Source organism: Oncorhynchus kisutch, unplaced genomic scaffold (genome assembly GCF_002021735.2).
Source record: "Oncorhynchus kisutch isolate 150728-3 unplaced genomic scaffold, Okis_V2 Okis04b-Okis11a_hom, whole genome shotgun sequence".
NCBI lineage: Eukaryota > Metazoa > Chordata > Actinopteri > Salmoniformes > Salmonidae > Oncorhynchus > Oncorhynchus kisutch.
Window position 1 is genome coordinate 5,941,014 of NW_022261981.1, and position 27,737 is coordinate 5,968,750.

Below are 27,737 nucleotides of genomic sequence, written 5' to 3' on the forward strand. Positions count from 1 at the left end.
AGTATGGGCTAAGTCCCCAAGCAACCTTTTAACAGAATGGACCTGGAGCCATACTGATGGAGTCATACTGATGGACCTGGAGTCATACTGATGGACCTGGAGCCATACTGATGGAGTCATACTGATGGACCTGGAGTCATACTGATGGACCTGGAGCCATACTGATGGAGTCATACTGATGGAGCCGGAGCCATACTGATGGAGCCGGAGCCATACTGATGGACCTGGAGCCATACTGATGGGCCCTGGAGTCATACTGATGGACCTGGAGTCATACTGATGGACCTGGAGCCATACTGATGGAGCCATACTGATGGACCTGGAGCCATACTGATGGACCTGGAGTCATACTGATGGACCTGTAGTCATACTGATGGACCTGGAGTCATACTGATGGACCTGGAGCCATACTGATGGAGCCATACTGATGGACCTGGAGTCATACTGATGGACCTGGAGTCATACTGATGGCCCTGGAGTCATACTGATGGAGCCATACTGATGGACCTGGAGCCATACTGATGGAACCATACTGATGGACCTGGAGCCATACTGATGGACCTGGAGTCATACTGATGGAGCCATACTGATGGACCTGGAGCCATACTGATGGAGACATAACGATGGACCTGGAGCCATACTGATGGACTTGGAGTCATACTGATGGAGTCATACTGATGGACCTGGAGTCATACTGATGGACCTGGAGTCATACTGATGGAGTCATACTGATGAACCTGGAGACATACTGATGGACCTGGAGTCATACTGATGGACCTGGAGTCATACTGATGGAGTCATACTGATGGACCTGGAGCCATACTGATGAAGTCATACTGATGGCCCTGGAGCCATACTGATGGACCTGGAGCCATACTGATGGACCTGGAGTCATACTGATGGAGTCATACTGATGAACCTGGAGCCATACTGATGGAGTCATACTGATGGACCTGGAGACATACTGATGGACCTGGAGTCATACTGATGGACCTGGAGTTATACTGATGGAGTCATACTGATGGACCTGGAGTCATACTGATGGACCTGGAGTCATACTGATGGAGTCATACTGATGGACCTGGAGCCATACTGATGAAGTCATACTGATGGCCCTGGAGCCATACTGATGGCCCTGGAGCCATACTGATGGCCCTGGAGCCATACTGATGGCCCTGGAGTCATACTAATGGACCTGGAGCCATACTGATGGACCTGGAACCATACTGATGGACCAGGAGCCATACTGATGGACCTGGAGTCATACTGATGGACCTGCTGGACCCATTCTTTAGTGGAATTATTTCCATGTTAAATCTATGGATTCTCGGTACAGCAGGGAATCAAACCTGCTGAATGGTCAGTTTGGCTGGACCCATTTCTGTAGTGTTTCCAGTTAGCTATGGGTCATTAGGGCTGTTTACTGCAGATGTATGTACAGACTTTGATTAGTGCATTCATCTTAAGGTGAGAGAACCACCTAACTGTAAGTCACTCTGGGTACGAGCGTGTGCTAAATGACCATGTACATGTCTCTGTGTTTCCTGGATAGTGAGCAGCACTATGCTGCACCATTGATGCAAACTGAACATCTTGTTTTGTTCTGTATGAATCAGCTCAGAATGGATAAGGTCTCGTGGATTCTTGCTGAGTGGCTGAAAATATTTCTCCAACAGTGACATAGTAGACGGTTGAAAATGCTTTCAGTGCTACATAATCTGGATTCTATTGGAGCGTTCTATATAGCGTGGTCAGAGACAAGGCCGCCGCGTTATACCACAAGGTCTGCTCTCTTTGCTGTCTCTACAATGCTGGCTTTCTAAGCTATAATCAATGGTTGAAGAGTAATAAGGGATATTGCCAAACAATGATTATCTCAACCATTGTTCCCCAATAGGTTCCTCAATATGTCCTTCAGCATGTTTCACATACCCAACAACTCTCCAGCAGAGACTGGAAATGGCTGGGTTCCAAATGGCATCCATAGGGCTCTTAGTCTGGGAAGCCCAACCCCAGGCAACAGGGACATGGATCTGCTTTCAACGATGGACTCTTTTGGCTTAGAGGAGCCATGCCCACATCTCTACTCTATCCACTTAAATAACATACTAAATAGTAACTAGCAAGGTGGAGATCAGTGCATTTTGTGATTGGCTACTGGCAAATTTGCATCAACTACCTTCACTAAAAACCACTGCAAAGGCTTTGCCTGGAAACTTTTGGTTTTGAATCGCGACGTTGTGGCTTGTGATTTGTTAGGAGAGTTGCCTGTCTGAAGAGGACCCACCCCAGAAGTTGCCAAAAGAGTCCATCATTGAAACCCAGACTCTAGTCACTGTTGCCGGGTTGGGTTTTCCAGACTAAAGGGGCTCTGGTCAAAAGTAGTGTGCACTATATAGGGAATAAGGAATATAGGGCTCTGGTCAAAATTAGTGCACTATATAGGGAATAAGGAATATAGGGCTCTGGTCAAAAGTAGTGCACTATATATAGGGAATAAGGAATATAGGGCTCTGGTCAAAAGTAGTGCACTATATAGGGAATAAGGAATATAGGGCTCTGGTCAAAAGTAGTGCACTATATAGGGAATAATGAATATAGGGCTCTGGTCAAAAGTAGTGCACTATATAGGGAATAAGGAATATAGGGCTCTGGTCAAAAGTAGTGCACTATATAGGGAATAAGGAATATAGGGCTCTGGTCAGAAGTAGTGCACTATATAGGGAATAGGGTACCACTGTTTGGGACGCAGCCAATGTCTTCAGCAGTTTCTCCATAGACTCATATGGCCTCCAGAACCAGTATTTACCATTTGTCAATACTCCATATCTTCTAGTAACAGCACTTCTGATTCCACGCAGGCTAAATGTATGTAAATGTTAAAACCATTTCCTCTGAATCTGATACAGAAGTAACCAGTGGTGCAAGGTCCTTAAGTAAAAAGTACTTTTTTGGGTACTTTGCTATTTATATTTTTCACAACTTTTACTTCAGTACATTCCTAAAGAAAAGTATGTTCTTTTTACTCCATACATTTTCCCTGACACCCACAAGTACTTGTTACATTTTGAGTGTTTAGCAGGACAGACAGTAAAATGGTCTAATTCACACACTTATCAAGAGAACATCCCTGGTCATCCCAACCCTTTTACTTGAGTCATTTTCTATCAAGGTATCTTTACTTTTACTCAAGTATGACAATTGGGTACTTTTTCCACCACTGCTTTGGCCGTCTGAGGAGATAACATTTAATTTATCAGAAGTATATTTGTGGCTAATTTTTTTTTAGGTCAACTATATAGTGAGTAAGTGACCAACTTGAAAGAGCTACCTGATCTAAACAGAACTGTGTCTGAAATGGCACCCTATTCCCTAGATGGTGCACTACTTTTGTCGCGCAGAGAGAGAGACGAGGTGTCACACAGACAGAGACCAGGTGTTGTGCAGAGAGAGAGAGAGACCAGGTGTCACAGAGAGAGAGACCAGGTGTCACAGAGAGAGACCAGGTGTCACACAGAGAGAGAGACCAGGTGTCACAGAGAGAGAGAGACCAGGTGTCGCAGAGAGAGAGAGACCAGGTGTCGCAGAGAGAGAGAGACCAGGTGTCACTCAGAGAGAGAGACCAGGTGTCGCAGAGAGAGAGAGACCAGGTGTCGCACATATAGAGAGACCGGGTGTCGCAGAGAGAGAGAGACCAGGTGTCACTCAGAGAGAGAGACCAGGTGTCACTCAGAGAGAGAGACCAGGTGTCGCAGAGAGAGAGAGACCAGGTGTTGCAGAGAGAGAGACCAGGTGTCGCAGAAAGAGAGACCAGGTGTCACAGAGAGAGAGACCAGGTGTCACTCAGAGAGAGAGACCAGGTGTCACGCAGAGAGAGAGAGCGAGAGACCAGGTGTCACACAGAGAAACAGACCAGGTGTCGCACAGAGACAGAGACCAGGTGTCACACAGAGAGAGTGAGAGACCAGGTGTCGCGCAGAGAGAGAGACCAGGTGTTGCGCAGAGAGAGAGACCAGGTGTCGCGCAGAGAGAGAGAGACCAGGTGTCGCACAGAGAGCGAGACCAGGTGTCGCACAGAGAGAGCGAGACCAGGTGTCGCACAGAGAGAGAGATACCAGGTGTCGCACAGAGAGATAGACCAGGTGTCGCACAGAGAGATAGACCAGGTGTCGCACAGAGAGAGAGCGAGACCATGTGTCGCACAGAGAGAGAGCGAGACCAGGTGTCGCACAGAGAGAGAGCGAGACCAGGCTTCGCACAGAGAGAGAGCGAGACCAGGTGTCGCACAGAGAGAGAGCGAGACCATGTGTCGCACAGAGAGAGAGCGAGACCAGGTGTCACACAGAGAGAGAGCGAGACCAGGTTTCGCACAGAGAGAGAGCGAGACCAGGTTTCGCACAGAGAGAGAGCGAGACCAGGTTTCGCACAGAGAGAGAGCGAGACCAGGTTTCGCACAGAGAGAGAGCGAGACCAGGTTTCGCACAGAGAGAGAGCGAGACCAGGTTTCGCACAGAGAGAGAGCGAGACCAGGTTTCGCACAGAGAGAGAGCGAGACCAGGTTTCGCACAGAGAGGGAGCGAGACCAGGTTGGGTTGAGTTGGGTCAAATATCTATTTTTTTCTTAAAATATAAAAAAACATGTTAATTGAATTAGTTGTAAGTAGAATAGTAGTAGTAATAAGTAGTAAGTAGAATTGAAAACAACTGTGTTGGTTCATGAGGAGCCAGAAGAAGGAGGAATAATGATATATTGTCCACTATCACCGGGAAACAGGGTCATTTGGGTTCAGCTTGACCCTGTGTATCTCCTGTGGTTATGTAGGGTGATAACAGGACATTGACCCTGTGTATCTCCTGTGGTTATGTAGGGTGTTAACAGGACATTGTAAGTAGAGTTAAATGCAACTGTTTTGGTCAGAGATCACTCACAAATAAAGTGCATTGATGTTTCAGCCTTCTCTGTTCCTAACTCGTTGTTTCCTGTGTGTGTCTCCTGCTGTGGTTGTGTGGGTGACCTCAACCAGCTGTCTTCTAACCAATAGCTGTCTCTCCTGTTCTTCCTGCTGTGGTTCTCCCAGGTGGCTGCTCTGCTCTGGTCTTTACTCATTGTGTGTGGATCCTTCCTGAATTGCTCTCTGTTCTGTTTATGTGTTTCTCTCCTGTGTTTATCCTGCTGTGGTCTTTACACATTGTGTTTCTCCTGTTTGTCCTGCTGTGGTCTTTACACATTGTGTTTCTCTCCTGTGTTTGTCCTGCTGTGGTCTTTACACATTGTGTTTCTCCTGTGTTTGTCCTGCTGTGGTCTTTACACATTGTGTTTCTCTCCTGTGTCTCTCCTGGTTGTCCTGCTGTGGTCTTTACACATTGTGTTTCTCCTGTGTTTGTCCTGCTGTGGTCTTTACACATTGTGTTTCTCTCCTGTGTTTATCCTGCTGTGGTCTTTACACATTGTGTTTCTCTCCTGTGTTTGTCCTGCTGTGGTCTTTACACATTGTGTTTCTCCTGTTTATCCTGCTGTGGTCTTTACACATTGTGTTTCTCCTGTGTTTGTCCTGCTGTGGTCTTTACACATTGTGTTTCTCTCCTGTGTTTATCCTGCTGTGGTCTTTACACATTGTGTTTCTCCTGTTTGTCCTGCTGTGGTCTTTACACATTGTGTTTCTCCTGTGTTTGTCCTGCTGTGGTCTTTACACATTGTGTTTCTCTCCTGTGTCTCTCCTGGTTGTCCTGCTGTGGTCTTTACACATTGTGTTTTTCTCCTGTGTCTCTCCTGGTTGTCCTGCTGTGGTCTTTACACATTGTGTTTCTCTCCTGTGTTTGTCCTGCTGTGGTCTTTACACATTGTGTTTCTCCTGTTTATCCTGCTGTGGTCTTTACACATTGTGTTTCTCTCCTGTGTTTGTCCTGCTGTGGTCTTTACACATTGTGTTTCTCCTGTTTATCCTGCTGTGGTCTTTACACATTGTGTTTCTCTCCTGTGTTTGTCCTGCTGTGGTCTTTACACATTGTGTTTCTCTCCTGTGTTTGTCCTGCTGGTGTCTTTACACATTGTGTTTCTCCTGTTTATCCTGCTGTGGTCTTTACACATTGTGTTTCTCTCCTGTGTTTGTCCTGCTGTGGTCTTTACACATTGTGTTTCTCTCCTGTGTTTGTCCTGCTGTGGTCTTTACACATTGTGTTTCTCCTGTTTATCCTGCTGTGGTCTTTACACATTGTGTTTCTCTCCTGTGTTTGTCCTGCTGTGGTCTTTACACATTGTGTTTCTCTCCTGTGTTTGTCCTGCTGTGGTCTTTACACATTGTGTTTCTCCTGTTTGTCCTGCTGTGGTCTTTACACATTGTGTTTCTCTCCTGTGTTTGTCCTGCTGTGGTCTTTACACATTGTGTTTCTCCTGTTTGTCCTGCTGTGGTCTTTACACATTGTGTTTCTCTCCTGTGTTTCTCCTGTAGGTGGCAGCCAGGGCCGGGGTGTACGACCTTCTCAACCAGCTGGGTTTCTCCGAGTTTGAGAACCTTCGGGACACGCCACTTGCCAGGCTCCGCTGCCGGTGGCAACGACAGAACATCCAATCACGTCCCTTCAGGGGGGCGTTGATCTAAGCTGAGGAGAGATCACTGTGAACCCCCAGACTATGGCTGCTTCTGAAGTGGTGCTCTATTCCCTGTATAGTTCACTACTTTTGACCAGGGCCCTCTGCACTCTAAAGGGACTAGGGTGCCATTTTATACAACCTATGTCCTCCTGTGCTTTTTTAATTTGATTTTTATATATATACCTTTAAAATGCAATAATGCTTTGTATTTTTACCCTCGTATCACTCTGCTACTGTATTATTATAATACTGCCTTTTTTTCAAACCCACTACCAATGTTATTAGTATTTGAATGGATGTTTCAGTACTGTCAGTTGGTATTTCCTGGTTCTGATGCTTCTGCTCTGACTGCCGCCAAGATTCAAGCTGACATTTTTACGTCTCATTTGCTCTATTGTTTCATTGTTAATATAGGAGGAGAATTAATTCATATTTTGCCCCCTTGGTGAGAACTGCCTTACTAGTCTGGACCCTATAGGTTTACTAGTCTGGACCCTATAGGTTTACTAGTATGGACCCTATAGGTTTACTAGTATGGACCCTATAGGTTTACTAGTATGGACCCTATAGGTTTACTAGTATGGACCCTATAGGTTTACTAGTATGGACCCTATAGGTTTACTAGTCTGGACCCTATAGGTTTACTAGTATGGACCCTATAGGTTTACTAGTCTGGACCCTATAGGTTTACTAGTATGGACCCTATAGGTTTACTAGTCTGGACCCTATAGGTTTACTAGTATGGACCCTATAGGTTTACTAGTCTGGACCCTATAGGTTTACTAGTATGGACCCTATAGGTTTACTAGCCTGGACCCTATAGGTTTACTAGTCTGGACCCTATAGGTTTACTAGTATGTACCCTATAGGTTTACTAGTCTGGACCCTATAGGTTTACTAGTCTGGACCCTATAGGTTTACTAGTCTGGACCCTATAGGTTTACTAGTCTGGACCCTATAGGTTTACTAGTCTGGACCCTATAGGTTTACTAGTCTGGACCCTATAGGTTTACTAGTCTGGACCCTATAGGTTTACTAGTCTGGACCCTATAGGTTTACTAGTCTGGACCCTATAGGTTTACTAGTATGGACCCTATAGGTTTACTAGTATGGACCCTATAGGTTTACTAGTCTGGACCCTATAGGTTTACTAGTATGGACCCTATAGGTTTACTAGTCTGGACCCTATAGGTTTACTAGTCTGGACCCTATAGGTTTACTAGTCTGGACCCTATAGGTTTACTAGTCTGGACCCTATAGGTTTACTAGTATGGACCCTATAGGTTTACTAGTATGGACCCTATAGGTTTACTAGTATGGACCCTATAGGTTTACTAGTCTGGACCCTATAGGTTTACTAGTCTGGACCCTATAGGTTTACTAGTATGGACCCTATAGGTTTTATCAGAGGAGGTTTATTCACCTGGCAGAACAAACAGCTTAGGCATTAGTGGTTGAAGTGAAGGGTTAAAGTAGGGTTACGTTTAGGGTTAGAAACCAGGGTTATGTTAAGGTTAGTTTGAGGTTATGTTAAGGTTAGTTTGAGGTTATGTTAAGGTTAGTTTGAGGTTATGTTAAGGTTAGTTTGAGGTTATGTTAAGGTTAGTTTGAGGTTATGTTAAGGTTAGTTTGAGGTTATGTTAAGGTTAGTTTGAGGTTATGTTAAGGTTAGTTTGAGGTTATGTTAAGGTTAGTTTGAGGTTATGTTAAGGTTAGTTTGAGGTTATGTTAAGGTTAGTTTGAGGTTATGTTAAGGGTTAGAGTTAGGGAAAGGCTTCAACTTTGGTCTAGAGGAACTCCGTAAATATTCTGCCAGTTAAATAGACCCCACCTCAATCAGAAGACAGAATTGTATTAGTCTGTACTAGAACGTATTGGAAAGTTTCTCCAGTTTTAAAATATAGTTGAAACGACAAACTTTTAAAACAAACAGCTTCTTTGTTTAGATGGAATATATTTCTGTTACTTTTAATCAACTTACAGTATCAGTGTCTCCAACTCCACTTCCAGGTATTCGTTTGCCAAACTGCTGTAGATGCTGCCAAAGCTAAGCTTCTGCTCTGTGTTTTACTGCTGTTTGTATGTGTCTCAGTCCTCACTTCTTCACAGCGGTTTCTCCTCTCATTAAAGGGCTAATCTGGGTCAGGTTCATCCATCTTTTAAATATATTTTTTCTTGGATGTGCCCCCCCCCTCTCCCCTCCTCTTAGGATATTGGATGTGTCCCCCCCCCCCCTCTTAGGATATTGGATGTGCCCCCCCCTCTCCCCTCCTCTTAGGATATTGGATGTGTCCCACATTTCACCCCATTCCAAACAGTAGTGCACTACTCTTGACCTGGGTCCATTGTGCTCTGGTCAAAAGTATTGCAGTAAGTAGTTGTCCCCCCCCCCCCCACACGGTGTCCTCTTCTCTCCCGTCTCCTGCCGTCTTCTGTTCTCTGTTGTTATGAACTGTATTTAAAGGTGTTTTGCCAACAAACTATTATGAGTATATTTAGGCAGGTAGCCTAGTGGTTAGAGTGTAGGGACGGCAGGTAGCCTAGTGGTTAGAGTATATTTAGACAGGGTGGCCTAGTGGTTAGAGTGTAGGGACGGCAGGTAGCCTAGTGGTTAGAGTATATTTAGACAGGGTAGCCTAGTGGTTAGAGTATATTTAGACAGGGTGGCCTAGTGGTTAGAGTGTAGGGACGGCAGGTAGCCTAGTGGTTAGAGTGTAGAGGTGGCAGGTAGCCTAGTGGTTAGAGTGTAGGGACGGCAGGTAGCCTAGTGGTTAGAGTGTAGAGGTGGCAGGTAGCCTAGTGGTTAGAGTGTAGAGGTGGCAGGTAGCCTAGTGGTTAGAGTGTAGAGGTGGCAGGTTAGCCTAGTGGTTAGAGTATATTTAGGCAGGGTAGCCTAGTGGTTAGAGTGTAGGGACGGCAGGTAGCCTAGTGGTTAGAGTGTAGAGGTGGCAGGGTAGCCTAGTGGTTAGAGTATATTTAGGCAGGTTAGCCTAGTGGTTAGAGTGTAGAGGTGGCAGGGTAGCCTAGTGGTTAGAGTGTAGGGACGGCAGGTAGCCTAGTGGTTAGAGTGTAGAGGTGGCAGGGTAGCCTAGTGGTTAGAGTATATTTAGGCAGGGTAGCCTAGTGGTTAGAGTGTAGAGGTGGCAGGGTAGCCTAGTGGTTAGAGTGTAGAGGTGGCAGGGTAGCCTAGTGGTTAGAGTGTAGAGGTGGCAGGGTAGCCTAGTGGTTAGAGTGTAGAGGTGGCAGGTAGCCTAGTGGTTAGAGTGTAGGGACGGCAGGTAGCCTAGTGGTTAGAGTATATTTAGGCAGGGTAGCCTAGTGGTTAGAGTGTAGGGACGGCAGGTAGCCTAGTGGTTAGAGTGTAGGGACGGTAGGTAACCTAGTGGTTAGAGTGTAGGGACGGCAGGTAGCCTAGTGGTTAGAGCGTTGGACTAGTAACCGGAAGGTTGCAAGTTCAAACCCCCGTGCTAACAAGGTACAAATCTGTCGTTCTGCCCCTGAACAGGCAGTTAACCCACTGTTCCTAGGCCGTCATTGTAAATAAGAATTTGTTCTTAACTGACTTGCCTGGTTAAATAAAGGTTCAAAAATAAATAAATAAATACAAAAATCGAAGCGACCGTTCGTACTTCAAGTCAGCCTCTCCAAGAACGGATACGTTTTTAAAAATGTTTTATATGTAAATATTGTTCAGTAAATAAATGCAGTTTGTTTTCACAAAAAGTCAGTTCTGAGGGCTTCTGGGAAGGATGTGTCCTTTAGGAGGAAAGCTATGGCCTGAGGGGACAGTCTGTATGTACTGTCACGCCAACTCCTTGGCACTCGTTGTTATGCCAAACATGTTTTTCTTGACAACAACAGCAGTGGAGTTAGCAAGAGCACAAACAGATCTGGGATCAGGAATGTTATACCCCAAAACAACAAACTGTTTATCATTAAGCACATTAATGCTTTGTAATGGTTATCCAATGTCCACAGACAGGAATCCACTTCAGCTAGTATCATGTATTGTGTCAATTGTACCTGATACTTATATTTTCGAACGTATTTCCAATGTCATAATGTACCTGCTTTAGGAGCCCATACGGTAGATCCTGCAAATACAGACAGCCAGAATACAGTGGTAGTCTGTGGAACAACAGTAGTCTGTGGAAGAACAGTAGTCTGTGGAACCACAGTAGTCTGTGGAACCACAGTACTCTGTGGAAGAACAGTAGTCTGTGGAACAACAGTAGTCTGTGGAACCACAGTAGTCTGTGGAAGAACAGTAGTCTGTGGAAGAACAGTAGTCTGGAACCACAGTAGTTTTTGGAACCACAGTAGTCTGTGGAAGAACAGTAGTCTGTGGAACCCTAGTAGTCTGTGTGGAACCACATTAGTCCGTGGAACAACAGTCGTCTGTGGAACAACAGTACTCTGTGGAACAACAGTAGTCTGTGGAACCACAGTAGTCTGTGGAACCACATTAGTCTGTGGAACCACATTAGTCCGTGGAACAACAGTAGTCTGTGGAACAACAGCAGTCTGTGGAACCACAGTAGTCTGTGGAACCACAGTAGTCCGTGGATCAGGCTGGTGTGAAATGGTCAACTTGTAGAAACAACTCTTACTGTAGGTTTCCTGTTTGTGAACTAAATAATTCCAACACAGCCTCGTATGTATCCCAAATGGCCACCCTATTCCCTTTTTAGTACACTGCTTTTGACCAGGGTCCATAGGGAATAGGGTCAGAAGTAGTGTACTGCGTAGGGTATAGGGCACCATTTGGGACACATGCCCCTGTCTCACTGTGGGTGCAGGATCTGTTTTGCATTAGAGGGCTGGGGGATGACTGTTTTATTGAGGAGTCTTGGGTCGTATTCACTAGACACCGAATGGAAGAAAACAGACCAAAACTTGGAAAGGATGACCTGAACTTGTCCAATCAGAAACGCACGTTTTCGTTGGCAAAACGTTTTGCTACGGTGACGGTGTGCACACATGAGTACGACTTAAAGCTGTCGTTAATGGACGGTGGAGGGGCCGGACTCCATGAGTCATAACCATAAAGGGTTGGGGGGGAGGGGTCTGTGGAGGGGCCGGACTTCAGTCTCCATGAGTCATAACCATAAAGGGATGGGGGCGGGGTCTGTGAAGGGGCCGGACTTCAGTCTCCATGAGTCATAACCATAAAGGGTTGGGGGGGAGGGGTCTGTGGAGGGGCCGGACTTCAGTCTCCATGAGTCATAACCATAAAGTGTTGGGGGGGAGGGGTCTGTGGAGGGGCCGGACTTCAGTCTCCATGAGTCATAACCATAAAGGGATGGGGGCGGGGTCTGTGATGTCATCGGGCTCGATCCACTCCAGTAGGAATGGTACGTCCGGCCGGATGGCCTTCGGCAAACATATACATGTGGAAACTGCCACGTCAACGATATTCTGGTATCGATTGGTAATAGTTACTGATACTCTTTCTCCATTGGCAGGACTTCCTGGGTGGCATTTGGCCTGGCACCCGATTCCCTGTGTTGTGCACTAATGATGACACATTTTGTCAAAAGTAGTGTACACTACACACAGTGTACTACATAGTGAATAGGGTGTGATTTGGGATGCACTCTTACTATATCTTACACCCACAGGAAGGGCTGTATAATAATGTGTTCGTGATAGCAGCAATGCATTCCTGCTTGTAATGCAGCCATCATTCAGCTTTGAGAAACACATCCAATGTCCAATTTACCATGTTCTTTACCTATCATCGTACATTACTATTTAAACAGCCACTCTCCTTATCAAATTCATCGGACATTACTATTTAACCAGCCACATTATCACTGTCCTTATCAAATTCATCGTACATTACTGTTTAAACAGCCACATTATCACTGTCCTTATCAAATACATCGTACATTACTATTTAAACAGCCACTCTCCTTATCAAATTCATCGTACATTACTGTTTAAACAGCCACATTATCACTGTCCTTATCAAATTCATCGTACATTACTATTTAAACAGCCACTCTCCTTATCAAATTCATCGGACATTACTGTTTAAACAGCCACATTATCACTGTCCTTATCAAATTCATCGTACATTACTATTTAAACAGTCACATTATCACTGTCCTTATCAAATACATCGTACATTACTATTTAAACAGCCACTCTCCTTATCAAATTCATCGGACATTACTGTTTAAACAGCCACACAGCCACTGTCCTTATCAAATTCATCGTACATTACTATTTAAACAGCCACGTTGCTGCACATGGGTTGTTATGAAGGAGCTATTAGAAGTGTCTATATAAATGTATTTTATTTTAATGTTGTCCAGTACAGAGATGATGGGGTTTATGTTCATTTCATTCCATTGTATTTTGACTTTATTGTTTTTTAAGCTAAATAAATATGAAAATGAATTCGTCAACAGCATTTGTCCCTTTTTTTTGTTGTGAAAATTGTTCCACTAACTGTGCCTCATTATACTGTACTGCCTTTCATAGTTTTACATCTCTCTTCTGTTATTAAACCCAAAACAATGTGTCTTCCAGACAGCTTGGACTTTCCTGCCACACACGTTCTCTAAGAGATGATGTTCCAGGGGAGAGATTGTCCTGCCACACACATTCTCTAAGATATTATGTTCCAGGGGAGAGATTGTCCTGCCACACACATTCTCTAAGAGATGATGTTCCAGGGGAGAGATTGTCCTGCCACATGTTATCTAAGCCGACCGTAACTGCTGTGCTCTGTCCAACCACTCTGAAGGTCTTCTGTCAGATACGAGAGAAACTAATAAAGGCTCCACTGGCCGTCCAATCACACACATCCGTTTGACTTGTTCACCTCGAGTCTATAGAGAGACCAGGGCAGGCAAGGTCTGATGCCGACTTTGTGCATGCTGACTACTTCTTGCTGACCTCTTGCCACTTCCTGTTACCTGAATGAATACGTTTCTAACCTCAAGGGTCTTTTCCTGGTAAAATGCCCCTAAAAATAATGAATTTATTGCATGTCATATACTCAGTCTCCAGTATTGTGAATGTAGACTACTGTTTCTTGAGAGGAGTCTAGTCATGCTAAAGGACGTCACCAGGATATCATGTTCAATAGTCATGCTGAAGGACGTCACTAGGATATCATGTTCAATAGTCATGCTAAAGGACGTCACCAGGATATCATGTTCAATAGTCATGCTAAAGGACGTCACCAGGATATCATGTTCAATAGTCATGCTGAAGGACGTCACCAGGATATCATGTTCAATAGTCATGCTGAAGGACGTCACCAGGATATCATGTTCAATAGTCATGCTAAAGGACGTCACCAGGATATCATGTTCAATAGTCATGCTAAAGGACGTCACCAGGATATCATGTTCAATAGTCATGCTAAAGGACGTCACCAGGATATCATGTTCAATAGTCATGCTGAAGGACGTCACTAGGATATCATGTTCAATAGTCAAGCTGAAGGACGTCACTAGGATATCATGTTCAAGGAGGCGTTCAGATCGCTAAGGGAAATCCTCTCATACTTCTGTGCCTTGTCCACATTCTCTCTGACGTCATTAATTTTATATATTTTATTGAACCTTATTTAACTAGACAATTCAGTTAAGAACAAATTCTTATTTACAATGACAGCCTACCGGGATTAACTGCCTCGTTCAGGGGCAGAACGACAGATTTTTGACCTTGTCAGCTCGGGGATTCGATCCAGCAACCTTTCGGTTACTGACCCAACACTCCAACCACTAGGCTACCCTGCCAACCCCATGAATTATCCCTCTCTGGCATGGACAGGGTGCTGGTTCTGGAGTGAATAGGTCTTGGGGTGTGTGTGTGTGAGCTGCAGAACACAAGACAAGATACACACAACTGAACCAATTCCTTCCATCTATATTCTTACTTGAAAGAGCATTTATAATATGTGTATTCCTATTTATGTATTTACAGTATATAAATATATTATTAATCATTTCCGTATTGCTATGAACAACAAGGACACCTCTCTTCTATTCCATCGCCATAAATAAATAAAAACATGGAGATATGTCTTGTAGGAGATCAAAGCTATTCTGTTCCAGTCGGTAGCTAACTTGACTCCAGGTCACGATACGCTCTAAGACATGAAGTCCGACCACGGTCCAGGGCGGTGAGGTGATACGGCGGCCCTCTCTGCTCTCGACTTTGAAATGTTTTCCAAGGCTGGTTCCAGATCCCCTCTCCGACGTGTAACCCAACCAGTTCTGAGGGATCCTAAGATTAGCAGAGACAAAGAGCTGCGTTGAGACCTGAGCGGCTAGGAGGGGATGTAATTAACTTGATGTGAAAGGCCTTCCCTCCAGAGATGAGAGAGGACTGCTGAGGACTCGGAGGAGAAGGTTGGAGGTGGACTGGAGGACACTCCCAACTCGCATCCCTTTTCACATATCTTCCCCTTTGATGTGTCTGATGTGACTTAACAGAGTAGTATCAGACTCCAATGAGAGGGAAGTGAATTGAACCCATTAGCCTGGCCTACAAATAGGGAAGTGATCAGCGACAATACATTCACATCACAGGGAAATCTCCCTATGTATTCTGAGGTAGCCGTAGTGTTCTTTAAATTCATACTGTAAAAATTACACTGAGTGCACAAAACATTATGAACACCTTCCTAATAGTGAGTTGCATCCCCCTTTGGTCCTCTGAACAGCCTCGAATCGTCAGGGCGTTCCACAGTGAAGCTGGCCCATGTTGACTTCAATGCTTCCCACAGTTGTGTCAAGCTGGATGTCCTTTGGGTGGTGGACCATTCTTGATAAACACAGGAAACTGCTGAGCATGAAAAAAAACCCAGTAGCGTTGCAGTTCTTGACAAACTCAAACCGGTGCGCCTGGCACCTACTACCACTTCCTGTTTAAAGACACTTACATATTTTATCTTGCCCATTCACCCTCCGAATGGCACATATACACAATCCATGTCTCAATTGTCTCAAGGTGTAAACATCCTTTTTTAATAACCGGTGTCCACCTCTCCATCAATAAGGGATCATAGCATTCACCTGGATTCACCTGGTCAGTCTATGTCGACTGGTCAGCAGGTTTTGTTTTGTACACTCAGTGTCACTGGCCTCAGCAGAACGTAGTCAGGGGAACTCTTCAAATGGAATCCATTGTCACAATCCTACACTTATTGAGTATATTTGTGTCATTTTTGTGAAAAGTGTTGATAAAATATTATACAAGTCAGCAGCACATCTGAAAGTGGTTTCTGTCAGGTCCGTCTGTCTGTCCTGACTGAGGGAGAGAGAGAGACAGGGGAACTTAATAAGAACCTCTAAAACGCAGGGTTGTAACTTGGCAGGCACGCTCTCTCCCTCTCGCTCTCTCTCTCTCTCGTGCTCTCTCTCTCCCTCGCTCTCTCTGCCTCTCCCTCTCTCTCTCTCTGCCTCTCCCTCTCTCTCTTGTGCTCTCTCTCTGCCTTTCCCTCTCCTCTCTAACACTTTTGTCTCTCTTTCTCTCTTCCTCTGCCTCTCTCTGTCTATCTCTCTTGTTCTCTTCCCTCTTTCTCTCTTACTCCTTCCCCCTCTTTGTCTTCCCTCCCCTCTTTCTCTCTACCCGCTCTCTCTCTTACTCCTTCCCCCTCTTTGTCTTCCCTCCCCCTCTTTCTCTCTACCCCCTCTCTCTCTTACTCCTTACCCCTCTTTCTGTCTTCCTTTCCCTCTTTCTCTCTACCCCCTCTCTCTCTTACTCCTTACCCCTCTTTCTGTCTTCCTTTCCCTCTTTCTCTCTACCCCCTCTCTCTCTTACTCCTTACCCTCTTTCTGTCTTCCTTTCCCTCTTTCTCTCTACCCCCTCTCTCTCTTACTCCTTACCCCTCTTTCTGCCTTCTCTCCCCTCTTTCTCTCTACCCCCTCTCTCTCTTACTCCTTCCCCCTCTTTGTCTTCCCTCCCCCTCTTTCTCTCTACCCCCTATCTCTCTTACTCCTTACCCCTCTTTCTGTCTTCCCTCCCCCTCTCTCGCTTACTCCTTACCCCTCTTTCTGTCTTCTCCCCCCTCTTTCTCTCTACCCCCTATCTCTCTTACTCCTTACCCCTCTTTCTGTCTTCCCTCCCCTCCCCCTCTTTCTGTCTTCTCCCCCCTCTTTCTCTCTACCCCTTATCTCTCTTACTCCTTACCCCTCTTTCTGTCATCCCTCCCCCTCCCCCCTCTCTCTCTCTCTCTGTCTCTTGTTCTCTCCCTCTCTCTCTCTCTTACTCCTTACCCCTCTTTTTGTCTTCCCTCCTCCCCTCTCTTCCCTCAAACTGGTCTGCAAGTCAGTCTAGCTAGCAGCTGCTTTTCATCTCCATGCATTGGAGAGATGAATAGTAACATATTTTGGGCATGCTGGCATGGCTCTCCCATATTACAGCACACACAGAGGAATTCAAAGCACCCTGCCTGCCTCCACTAGTCCTTCCTCCACTAGTCCTTCCTCTACTAGTCCTTCACTAGTCCTTCCTCTACTAGTCCTTCCTCCACTAGTCCTTCCTCCACTAGTCCTTCCTCCACTAGTCCTTCCTCCACTAGTCCTGCCTCCACTAGTCCTTCCTCCACTAGTCCTTCCTCCACTAGTCCTTCCTCCACTAGTCCTTCCTCCACTAGTCCTTCCTCCACTAGTCCTTCCTCCACTAGTCCTGCCTCCACTAGTCCTGCCTCCACTAGTCCTTCCTCCACTAGTCCTTTCCTCCAATAGTCCTTCCTCCATTAGTCCTTCCTCCACTAGTCCTTCCTCCACTAGTCCTTCCTCCACTAGTCCTTCCTCTACTAGTCCTTTCCTCCAAAAGTCCTTCCTCCACTAGTCCTTCCTCCACTAGTCCTTCCTCCACTAGTCCTTCCTCTACTAGTCCTTTCCTCTACTAGTCCTTCCTCCACTAGTCCTTCCTCCACTAGTCCTTTCCTCCACTAGTTCTTCCTCTACTAGTCCTTCCTCCACTAGTCCTTCCTCCACTAGTCCTTCCTCCACTAGTCCTTCCTCCACTAGTCCTTCCCTCCACTAGTCCTTCCTCCACTAGTCCTTTCCTCCACTCGTCCTTTCCTCCACTAGTCCTTCCTCCACTAGTCCTTCCTCCACTAGTCCTTCCTCTACTAGTCCTTCCACTAGTCCTTCCTCCACTAGTCCCTCCTCTACTAGTCCTTCCTCCACTAGTCCTTCCTCCACTAGTCCTTCCTCCACTAGTCCTTCCTCCACTAGTCCTTCCTCCACTAGTCCCTCCTCTACTAGTCCTTCCTCCACTAGTCCTTCCTCCACTAGTCCTTCCTCCACTAGTCCTTCCTCCACTAGTCCTTCCTCCACTAGTCCTTCCTCCACTAGTCCCTCCTCTACTAGTCCTTCCTCCACTAGTCCTTCCTCCACTAGTCCTTCCTCCACTAGTCCTTCCTCCACTAGTCCTTCCTCCACTAGTCCTTCCTCTACTAGTCCTTTCCTCTACTAGTCCTTCCTCCACTAGTCCTTCCTCCACTAGTCCTTTCCTCCACTAGTTCTTCCTCTACTAGTCCTTCCTCCACTAGTCCTTCCTCCACTAGTCCTTCCTCCACTAGTCCTTCCTCCACTAGTCCTTTCCTCCACTAGTCCTTCCCTCCACTAGTCCTTCCTCCACTAGTCCTTTCCTCCACTCGTCCTTTCCTCCACTAGTCCTTCCTCCACTAGTCCTTCCTCCACTAGTCCTTCCTCTACTAGTCCTTCCACTAGTCCTTCCTCCACTAGTCCTTCCTCCACTAGTCCTTCCACTAGTCCTTCCTCTACTAGTCTTTCCTCCACTAGTCATTCCTCCACTAGTCCTTCCTCCACTAGTCCTTTCCTCCACTAGTCCTTCCTCCACTAGTCTTTCCTCCACTAGTCCTTCCTCTACTAGTTCTTCAACTAGTCTTTCCTCCACTAGTCCTTCCTCTACTAGTTCTTCAACTAGTCTTTCCTCCACTAGTCCTTCCTCCACTAGTCCTTCCACTAGTCCTTCCTCCACTAGTCCTTCCACTAGTCCTTCCTCCACTAGTCCTTCCTCCACTAGTCCTTCCACTAGTCCTTCCTCCACTAGTCCTTCCTTCCACTGGTCCTTCCTCTACTAGTCCTTCCACTAGTCCTTCCTCCACTAGTCCTTCCTCCACTAGTCCTTCCTCCACTAGTACTTCCTCTACTAGTCCTTCCTCCAATAGTCCTTTCCTCCACTAGTCCTTCCACTAGTCTTTCCTCCACTAGTCCTTCCTCTACTAGTCCTTCCTCCACTAGTCCTTCCTCCACTAGTCCTTCCTCCACTAGTCCTTCCTCCACTAGTCCTGCCTCCACTAGTCCTTCCTCCACTAGTCCTTCCTCCACTAGTCCTTCCTCCACTAGTCCTTCCTCCACTAGTCCTTCCTCTACTAGTCCTTTCCTCCAAAAGTCCTTCCTCCACTAGTCCTTCCTCCACTAGTCCTTCCTCTACTAGTTCTTCAACTAGTCTTTCCTCCACTAGTCCTTCCTCCACTAGTCCTTCCACTAGTCCTTCCTCCACTAGTCCTTCCTCCACTAGTCCTTCCACTAGTCCTTCCTCCACTAGTCCTTCCTTCCACTGGTCCTTCCTCTACTAGTCCTTCCTCCACTAGTCCTTCCTCCACTAGTCCTTCCTCCACTAGTACTTCCTCTACTAGTCCTTCCTCCAATAGTCCTTTCCTCCACTAGTCCTTCCACTAGTCTTTCCTCCACTAGTCCTTCCTCTACTAGTCCTTCCTCCACTAGTCCTTCCTCCACTAGTCCTTCCTCCACTATCAAATCAAATCAAATCAAATTTATTTGTCACATACACATGGTTAGCAGATGTTAATGCGAGTGTAGCGAAATGCTTGTGCTTCTAGTTCCGACAATGCAGTAATAACGAACAAGTAATCTAACTAACAATTCCAAAAAAAACTACTGTCTTATACACAATGTAAGGGGATAAAGAATATGTACATAAGGATATATGAATGAGTGATGGTACAGAGCAGCATAGGCAAGATACAGTAGATGATATCGAGTACAGTATATACATATGAGATGAGTATGTAAACCAAGTGGCATAGTTAAAGTGGCTAGTGATACATGTATTACATAAGGATGCAGTCGATGATATAGAGTACAGTATCTACGTATGCATATGAGATGAATAATGTAGGGTAAGTAACATTATATAAGGTAGCATTGTTTAAAGTGGCTAGTGATATATTTACATCATTTCCCATCAATTCCCATGATTAAAGTGGCTGGAGTAGAGTCAGTGGCATTGACAGTGTGTTGGCAGTAGCCACTCAATGTTAGTGGTGGCTGTTTAACAGTCTGATGGCCTTGAGATAGAAGCTGTTTTTCAGTCTCTCGGTCCCAGCTTTGATGCACCTGTACTGACCTCGCCTTCTGGATGACAGCGGGGTGAACGGGCAGTGGCTCGGGTGGTTGATGTCCTTGATGATCTTTATGGCCTTCCTGTAGCATCGGGTGGTGTAGGTGTCCTGGAGGGCAGGTAGTTTGCCCCCGGTGATGCGTTGTGCAGACCTCACTACCCTCTGGAGAGCCTTACGGTTGAGGGCGGTGCAGTTGCCATACCAGGCGGTGATACAGCCCGCCAGGATGCTCTCGATTGTGCATCTGTAGAAGTTTGTGAGTGCTTTTGGTGACAAGCCGAATTTCTTCAGCCTCCTGAGGTTGAAGAGGCGCTGCTGCGCCTTCCTCACGATGCTGTCTGTGTGAGTGGACCAATTCAGTTTGTCTGTGATGTATGCCGAGGAACTTAAAACTTGCTACCCTCTCCACTACTGTTCCATCGATGTGGATGGGGGGGTGTTCCCTCTGCTGTTTCCTGAAGTCCACAATCATCTCCTTAGTTTTGTTGACGTTGAGTGTGAGGTTATTTTCCTGACACCACACTCCGAGGGCCCTCACCTCCTCCCTGTAGGCCGTCTCGTTGTTGTTGGTAATCAAGCCTACCACTGTTGTGTCGTCCGCAAACTTGATGATTGAGTTGGAGGCGTGCGTGGCCACGCAGTCGTGGGTGAACAGGGAGTATAGGAGAGGGCTCAGAACGCACCCTTGTGGGGCCCCAGTGTTGAGGATCAGCGGGGAGGAGATGTTGTTGCCTACCCTCACCACCTGGGGGAGGCCCGTCAGGAAGTCCAGTACCCAGTTGCACAGGGCGGGGTCGAGACCCAGGGTCTCGAGCTTGATGACGAGCTTGGAGGGTACTATGGTGTTGAATGCCGAGCTGTAGTCGATGAACAGCATTCTCACATAGGTATTCCTCTTGTCCAGATGGGTTAGGGCAGTGTGCAGTGTGGTTGAGATTGCATCGTCTGTGGACCTATTTGGGCGGTAAGCAAATTGGAGTGGGTCAAGGGTGTCAGGTAGGGTGGAGGTGATATGGTCCTTGACTAGTCTCTCAAAGCACTTCATGATGACGGATGTGAGTGCTACGGGGCGGTAGTCGTTTAGCTCAGTTACCTTAGCTTTCTTGGGAACAGGAACAATGGTGGCACTCTTGAAGCATGTGGGAACAGCAGACTGGTATAGGGATTGGTTGAATATGTCCGTAAACACACCAGCTGGTCTGCGCATGCTCTGAGGGCGCGGCTGGGGATGCCGTCTGGGCCTGCAGCCTTGCGAGGGTTAACACGTTTAAATGTCTTACTCACTTCGGCTGCAGTGAAGGAGAGACCGCATGTTTTCGTTGCAGGCCGTGTCAGTGGCACTGTATTGCCCTCAAAGCGGGCAAAAAAGTTGTTTAGTCTGCCTGGGAGCAAGACATCCTGGTCCGTGACTGGGCTGGGTTTCTTCCTGTAGTCCGTGATTGACTGTAGACCCTGCCACACTAGTCCTTTCCTCCACTAGTCCTTCCTCCACTAGTCCTTCCTCCACTAGTCCTTCCTCCACTAGTCCTTCCTCCACTAGTCCTGCCTCCACTATTCCTTCCTCCACTAGTCCTTCCTCCACTAGTCCTTTCCTCCACTAGTCCTTCCTCCACTAGTCCTTCCTCCACTAGTCCTTCCTCCACTAGTCCTTTCCTCCACTAGTCCTTCCTTTACTAGTCCTTCCTCCACTAGTCCTTCCTCCACTAGTCCTTCCTCCACTATTCCTTCCTCCACTAGTCCTTTCCTCCACTAGTCCTTCCCTCCACTAGTCCTTCCTCCACTAGTCCTTCCACTAGTCCTTCCTCCACTAGTCCTTCCACTAGTCCTTCCTCCACTAGTCCTTCCTCCACTAGTCCTTCCTCCACTAGTCCTTCCTCCACTAGTCCTTCCTCTACTAGTCCTTCCTCCACTAGTCCTTCCACTAGTCCTTCCTCCACTAGTCCTTCCTCCACTAGTCCTTCCACTAGTCCTTCCTCCACTAGTCCTTCCTCCACTAGTCCTTCCTTCCACTGGTCCTTCCTCTACTAGTCCTTCCACTAGTCCTTCCTCCACTAGTCCTTCCTCCACTAGTCCTTCCTCCACTAGTCCTTCCTCTACTAGTCTTTCCTCCAATAGTCCTTTCCTCCACTAGTCCTTCCACTAGTCTTTCCTCCACTAGTCCTTCCTCTACTAGTCCTTCCTCCACTAGTCCTTCCTCCACTAGTCCTTCCTCCACTAGTCCTTTCCTCCACTAGTCCTTCCTCCACTAGTCCTTCCTCCACTAGTCCTTCCTCCACTTGTCCTTCCTCCACTAGTCCTGCCTCCACTATTCCTTCCTCCACTAGTCCTTCCTCCACTAGTCCTTCCTCTACTAGTCCTTCCTCCACTAGTCCTTCCTCCACTAGTCCTTTCCTCCACTAGTCCTTTCCTCCACTAGTCCTTTCCTCCACTAGTCCTTCCTCTACTAGTCCTTCCTCCACTAGTCCTTCCTCCACTAGTCCTTCCTCCACTAGTCCTTTCCTCCACTAGTCCTTCCTCCACTAGTCCTTCCTCCACTAGTCCTTCCCTCTACTAGTCCTTCCTCCACTAGTCCTTCCTCTACTAGTCCTTTCCTCTACTAGTCCTTCCTCCACTAGTCCTTCCTCCACTAGTCCTTCCTCCACTAGCCCTTCCTTCCACTAGTCCTTTCCTCCACTAGTCCTTTCCTCCACTAGTTCTTCCTCTACTAGTCCTTCCTCTACTAGTCCTTTCCTCCACTAGTCCTTCCTCTACTAGTCCTTTCCTCCACTAGTCCTGCCTCCACTAGTCCTTCCTCCACTAATATGCTACACTCAGAATAAAAGGTGCTATCTAGAGCCTAAAAGGGTTCTTCGGCTGTCCCCATAGAATAACCCTTTGATGAACCCTTTTTGGTTCCAGGTAGAACCTTTTCCATTCCAGGTAGAACCATTTTGGGTTCTGTGTAGAATCCTTTCCACAGAGGGTTCTACATGGAACCCCCAAAAGTTCTACCTGAAACTTTGTTCTGAGAGTGAACCTTTGACCAGGGCCCAAAGAGTTCTCTCTCTCAATTCAATTCAATTCAATTCAAGGGGCTTTATTGGCATGGGAAACATGTGTTAACATTGCCAAAGCAAGTGAGGTAGATAATATATAAAGTGAAATAAACAATAAAAATAACAGTAAACATCACACATACAGAAATTTCAAAACAATAAAGACAATCCAAATGTCATATTATATATATACAGTGTTTTAACAATGTACAAATGGTTAAAGGACACAAGATAAAATAAATAAGCATAAATATGGGTTGAATTTACAATGGTGTTTGTTCTTCACTGGTTGCCCTTTTCTCGTGGCAACAGGTCACAAATCTTGCTGCTGTGATGGCACACTGTGGAATTTCACCCAGTAGATATGGGAGTTTATCAAAATTGGATTTGTTTTCGAATTCTTTGTGGATCTGTGTAATCTGAGTGAAATAGGTCTCTCTAATATGGTCATACATTGGGCAGGAGGTTAGGAAGTGCAGCTCAGTTTCCACCTCATTTTGTGGGCAGTGAGCACATGGCCTGTCTTCTCTTGAGAGCCATGTCTGCCTTTCTCAATAGCAAGGATATGCTCACTGAGTCTGTACATAGTCAAAGCTTTCCTTAATTTTGGGTCAGTCACAGTGGTCAGGTATTCTGCTGCTGTGTACTCTCTGTTTAGGGCCAAATAGCATTCTAGTTTGCTCTGTTTTTTTGTTAATTCTTTCCAATGTGTCAAGTAATTATCTCTCTCTATCTCTCTCTCTCTCTCTCATCAGTGCAGCAACCAACCCTCTCTCTCTCTCTTCCTCTCTCTCATCAGTGCTGCAACCAGCCCTCTCTCTCTCTCTCTCTCTCTCTCTCTACCTCTCTCATCAGTGCAGCAACCAACCCTCTCTCTCTCTCTCTCTTTCTCATCAGTGCAGCAACCAGCCCTCTCTCTCTCTCTCTCTCATCAGTGCAGCAACCAACCCCCTCTCTCTCTCATCAGTGCTGCAACCAACCCTCTCTATCTCTCTCTCTCCCTCTCTCTCTCTCTCTCATCAGTGCAGCAACCAACCCTCTCTCTCTCTCTCTCATCTGTGCAGCATCCAACCCCCTCTCTCATCAGTGCTGCAACCAACCCTCTCTATCTCTCTCTCTCCCTCTCTCTCTCTCTCTCATCAGTGCAGCAACCAACTGTATAAGTTAGCATAAGCTATACATCTAACAACCCTAATCCTCCCAGCCTTCAGCAAACTATTATACAATTAAGGTACATTTATTTTACAGAGACAACATAAAAAAAAGAGACAGTTGGATTAGAATTAATTATAGCATAGAATTAATTATAAAGCCTCGACTTAGAATAAACCATGTGCGACCCAAATGAAACTCTATTCCCTATAGAGTGCATTACTTTTGACCAAGGCCAATGAGGCTCTCTGCACTATAAAGGGAACATGGTGCTATTTGGGACCTAGCCTCAGGCTTTTGAACTGAATACTCAGCATATTATGGAATGTCATTGTGGACATACTGAAAACCCCCCCTCAGGTACTCAATGCTACGAACTGAAGAAGAAGGAAAAAAACATTCAAACTTCTGCAAGACAGTTAATGGTTTCCATCTCTTAATGCTGAGGTTAGTTTCTATCTCTTAATGCTGAGGTTAGTTTCTATCTCTTAATGCTGAGGTTAGTTTCTATCTCTTAATGCTGAGGTTAGTTTCTATCTCTTAATGCTGAGGTTAGTTTCTATCTCTTAATGCTGAGGTTAGTTTCTATCTCTTAATGCTGAGGTTAGTTTCTATCTCTTAATGCTGAGGTTAGTTTCTATCTCTTAATGCTGAGGTTAGTTTCTATCTCTTAATGCTGTGGTTAGTTTCTATCTCTTAATGCTGTGGTTAGTTTCTATCACTTAATGCTGAGGTTAGTTTCTATCTCTTAATGCTGAGGTTAGTTTCTATCTCTTAATGCTGTGGTTAGTTTCTATCTCTTAATGCTGAGGTTAGTTTCTATCACTTAATGCTGTGGTTAGTTTCTATCACTTAATGCTGTGGTTAGTTTCTATCTCTTAATGCTGAGGTTAGTTTCTATCTCTTAATGCTGTGGTTAGTTTCTATCTCTTAATGCTGTGGTTAGTTTCTATCTCTTAATGCTGTGGTTAGTTTCTATCTCTTAATGCTGTGGTTAGTTTCTATCTCTTAATGCTGTGGTTAGTTTCTATCTCTTAATGCTGTGGATAGTTTCTATCTCTTAATGCTGAGGTTAGTTTCTATCTCTTAATGCTGTGGTTAGTTTCTATCTCTTAATGCTGAGGTTAGTTTCTATCTCTTAATGCTGTGGTTAGTTTCTATCTCTTAATGCTGAGGTTAGTTTCTATCTCTTAATGCTGTGGTTAGTTTCTATCTCTTAATGCTGTGGTTAGTTTCTATCTCTTAATGCTGAGGTTAGTTTCTATCTCTTAATGCTGTGGTTAGTTTCTATCTCTTAATGCTGTGGTTAGTTTCTATCTCTTAATGCTGTGGTTAGTTTCTATCTCTTAATCCTGTGGTTAGTTTCTATCTCTTAATGCTGAGGTTAGTTTATATCTCTTAATGCTGAGGTTAGTTTCTATCTCTTAATGCTGTGGTTAGTTTCTATCTCTTAATGCTGTGGTTAGTTTCTATCTCTTAATGCTGTGGTTAGTTTCTATCTCTTAATGCTGTGGTTAGTTTCTATCTCTTAATCCTGTGGTTAGTTTCTATCTCTTAATGCTGAGGTTAGTTTCTATCTCTTAATGCTGTGGTTAGTTTCCATCTCTTAATGCTGTGGTTAGTTTCTATCTCTTAATGCTGAGGTTAGTTTCTATCTCTTAATGCTGAGGTTAGTTTCTATCTCTTAATGCTGAGGTTAGTTTCTATCTCTTAATGCTGTGGTTAGTTTCTATCTCTTATTAATGCTGAGGTTAGTTTCTATCTCTTAATGCTGAGGTTAGTTTCTATCTCTTATTAATGCTGAGGTTAGTTTCTATCTCTTAATGCTGAGGTTAGTTTCTATCTCTTAATGCTGTGGTTAGTTTCTATCTCTTAATGCTGTGGTTAGTTTCTATCTCTTAATGCTGAGGTTAGTTTCTATCTCTTAATGCTGTGGTTAGTTTCTATCTCTTAATGCTGAGGTTAGTTTCTATCTCTTAATGCTGAGGTTAGTTTCTATCACTTAATGCTGTGGTTAGTTTCTATCTCTTAATGCTGAGGTTAGTTTCTATCTCTTAATGCTGTGGTTAGTTTCTATCTCTTAATGCTGAGGTTAGTTTCTATCTCTTAATGCTGAGGTTAGTTTCTATCACTTAATGCTGAGGTTAGTTTCTATCTCTTAATCCTGTGGTTAGTTTCTATCTCTTAATGCTAAGGTTAGTTTCTATCTCTTAATGCTGTGGTTAGTTTCTATCTCTTATTAATGCTGAGGTTAGTTTCTATCTCTTAATCCTGTGGTTAGTTTCTATCTCTTATTAATGCTGAGGTTAGTTTCTATCTCTTAATCCTGTGGTTAGTTTCTATCTCTTAATGCTGTGGTTAGTTTCTATCACTTAATGCTGTGGTTAGTTTCTATCTCTTATTAATGCTGAGGTTAGTTTATATCTCTTAATGCTGAGGTTAGTTTCTATCTCTTAATGCTGAGATTAGTTTTTATCTCTTAATGCTGTGGTTAGTTTCTATCTCTTAATGCTGAGGTTAGTTTCTATCTCTTAATGCTGAGGTTAGTTTCTATCTCTTAATGCTGAGGTTAGTTTCTATCTCTTAATGCTGAGGTTAGTTTCTATCTCTTAATGCTGAGGTTAGTTTCTATCTCTTAATGCTGAGGTTAGTTTCTATCTCTTAATGCTGAGGTTAGTTTCTATCTCTTATTAATGCTGAGGTTAGTTTCTATCACTTATTAATGCTGAGGTTAGTTTATATCTCTTAATGCTGAGGTTAGTTTCTATCTCTTATTAATGCTGAGGTTAGTTTCTATCGCTTACTAGAGACAGGCAGGCATTCAGACACGCAGACAGAAAGACAGACATGCAGAGAGACAGAGAGACACGCAGAAAGACAGAGAGACAGACAGACAGGCAGGCAGTCAGACATGCAGACAGACAAAGAGACAGACAGGCAGGCAGTCAGACACGCAGACAGACAGAGAGACAGACAGGCAGCCAGACATGCAGACAGACAGGCAGTCAGACACGCAGACAGACAGACAGGCAGCCAGTCAGACACGCAGACAAAGAGACAGACAGGCAGGCAGGCAGTCAGACACACAGGCAGACAGAGAGACAGGAAGTCAGGCAGGCAGTTCCCTCTCAGGGAGGAAACTGGTTTAGAATTGAAGATGGGGTTCCGTCTAGACACAGTTACTTTTAGTTTAGGTCAGTTCTATCTTGCCTCTGAAGGACCCTTTAAAGCCTTTCCTTACAGGTAGACTCAGCGGTCCTCGGGGTAGTTATTTTATGTGGAGTCATTCTATGATTCACTAGTGTGGTTTGCGTTGAGTACCTCCGAGGGTCGATGTGGGCGGTCATAAAAACAGCCATCCAGGAGTCTTAGCCCCCGAGCCCGCAGCCTTCCATTCCACTGGTGGAAGAGTCATTTTCACATTTCATACTTTAAAAAACCCTTTCAATGACTGGAGGAATTCATTGAGTCTTTTCTTTTTATTACTACAAGTGGAATGAATGTCATATACATTTAGTGACATCTGCAGGTTTAAATAATATCCCCCCTTTTCATGATATTGTTGACTTATGAAATGTGTTGTATTTATATT

General features: G+C 45.2%; 1 protein-coding gene across 3 annotated transcripts in view; it reads left to right on the top strand.

Moving 5' to 3' along the window:
* Window positions 1–8,756, top strand: part of pald1a (phosphatase domain containing paladin 1a) — a 115,280-nt gene extending 106,524 nt beyond the window's left edge. For all 3 annotated transcript variants that reach the window (XM_031813075.1, XM_031813074.1, XM_031813076.1), the window contains one exon: window positions 6,450–8,756. In XM_031813075.1, the coding sequence (XP_031668935.1) occupies window positions 6,450–6,599 (150 nt within the window). In that variant the 3' untranslated portion in view covers window positions 6,600–8,756. The remainder of the gene's footprint in view (window positions 1–6,449) is intronic.
* Window positions 8,757–27,737: the final 18,981 nt, after the last annotated feature.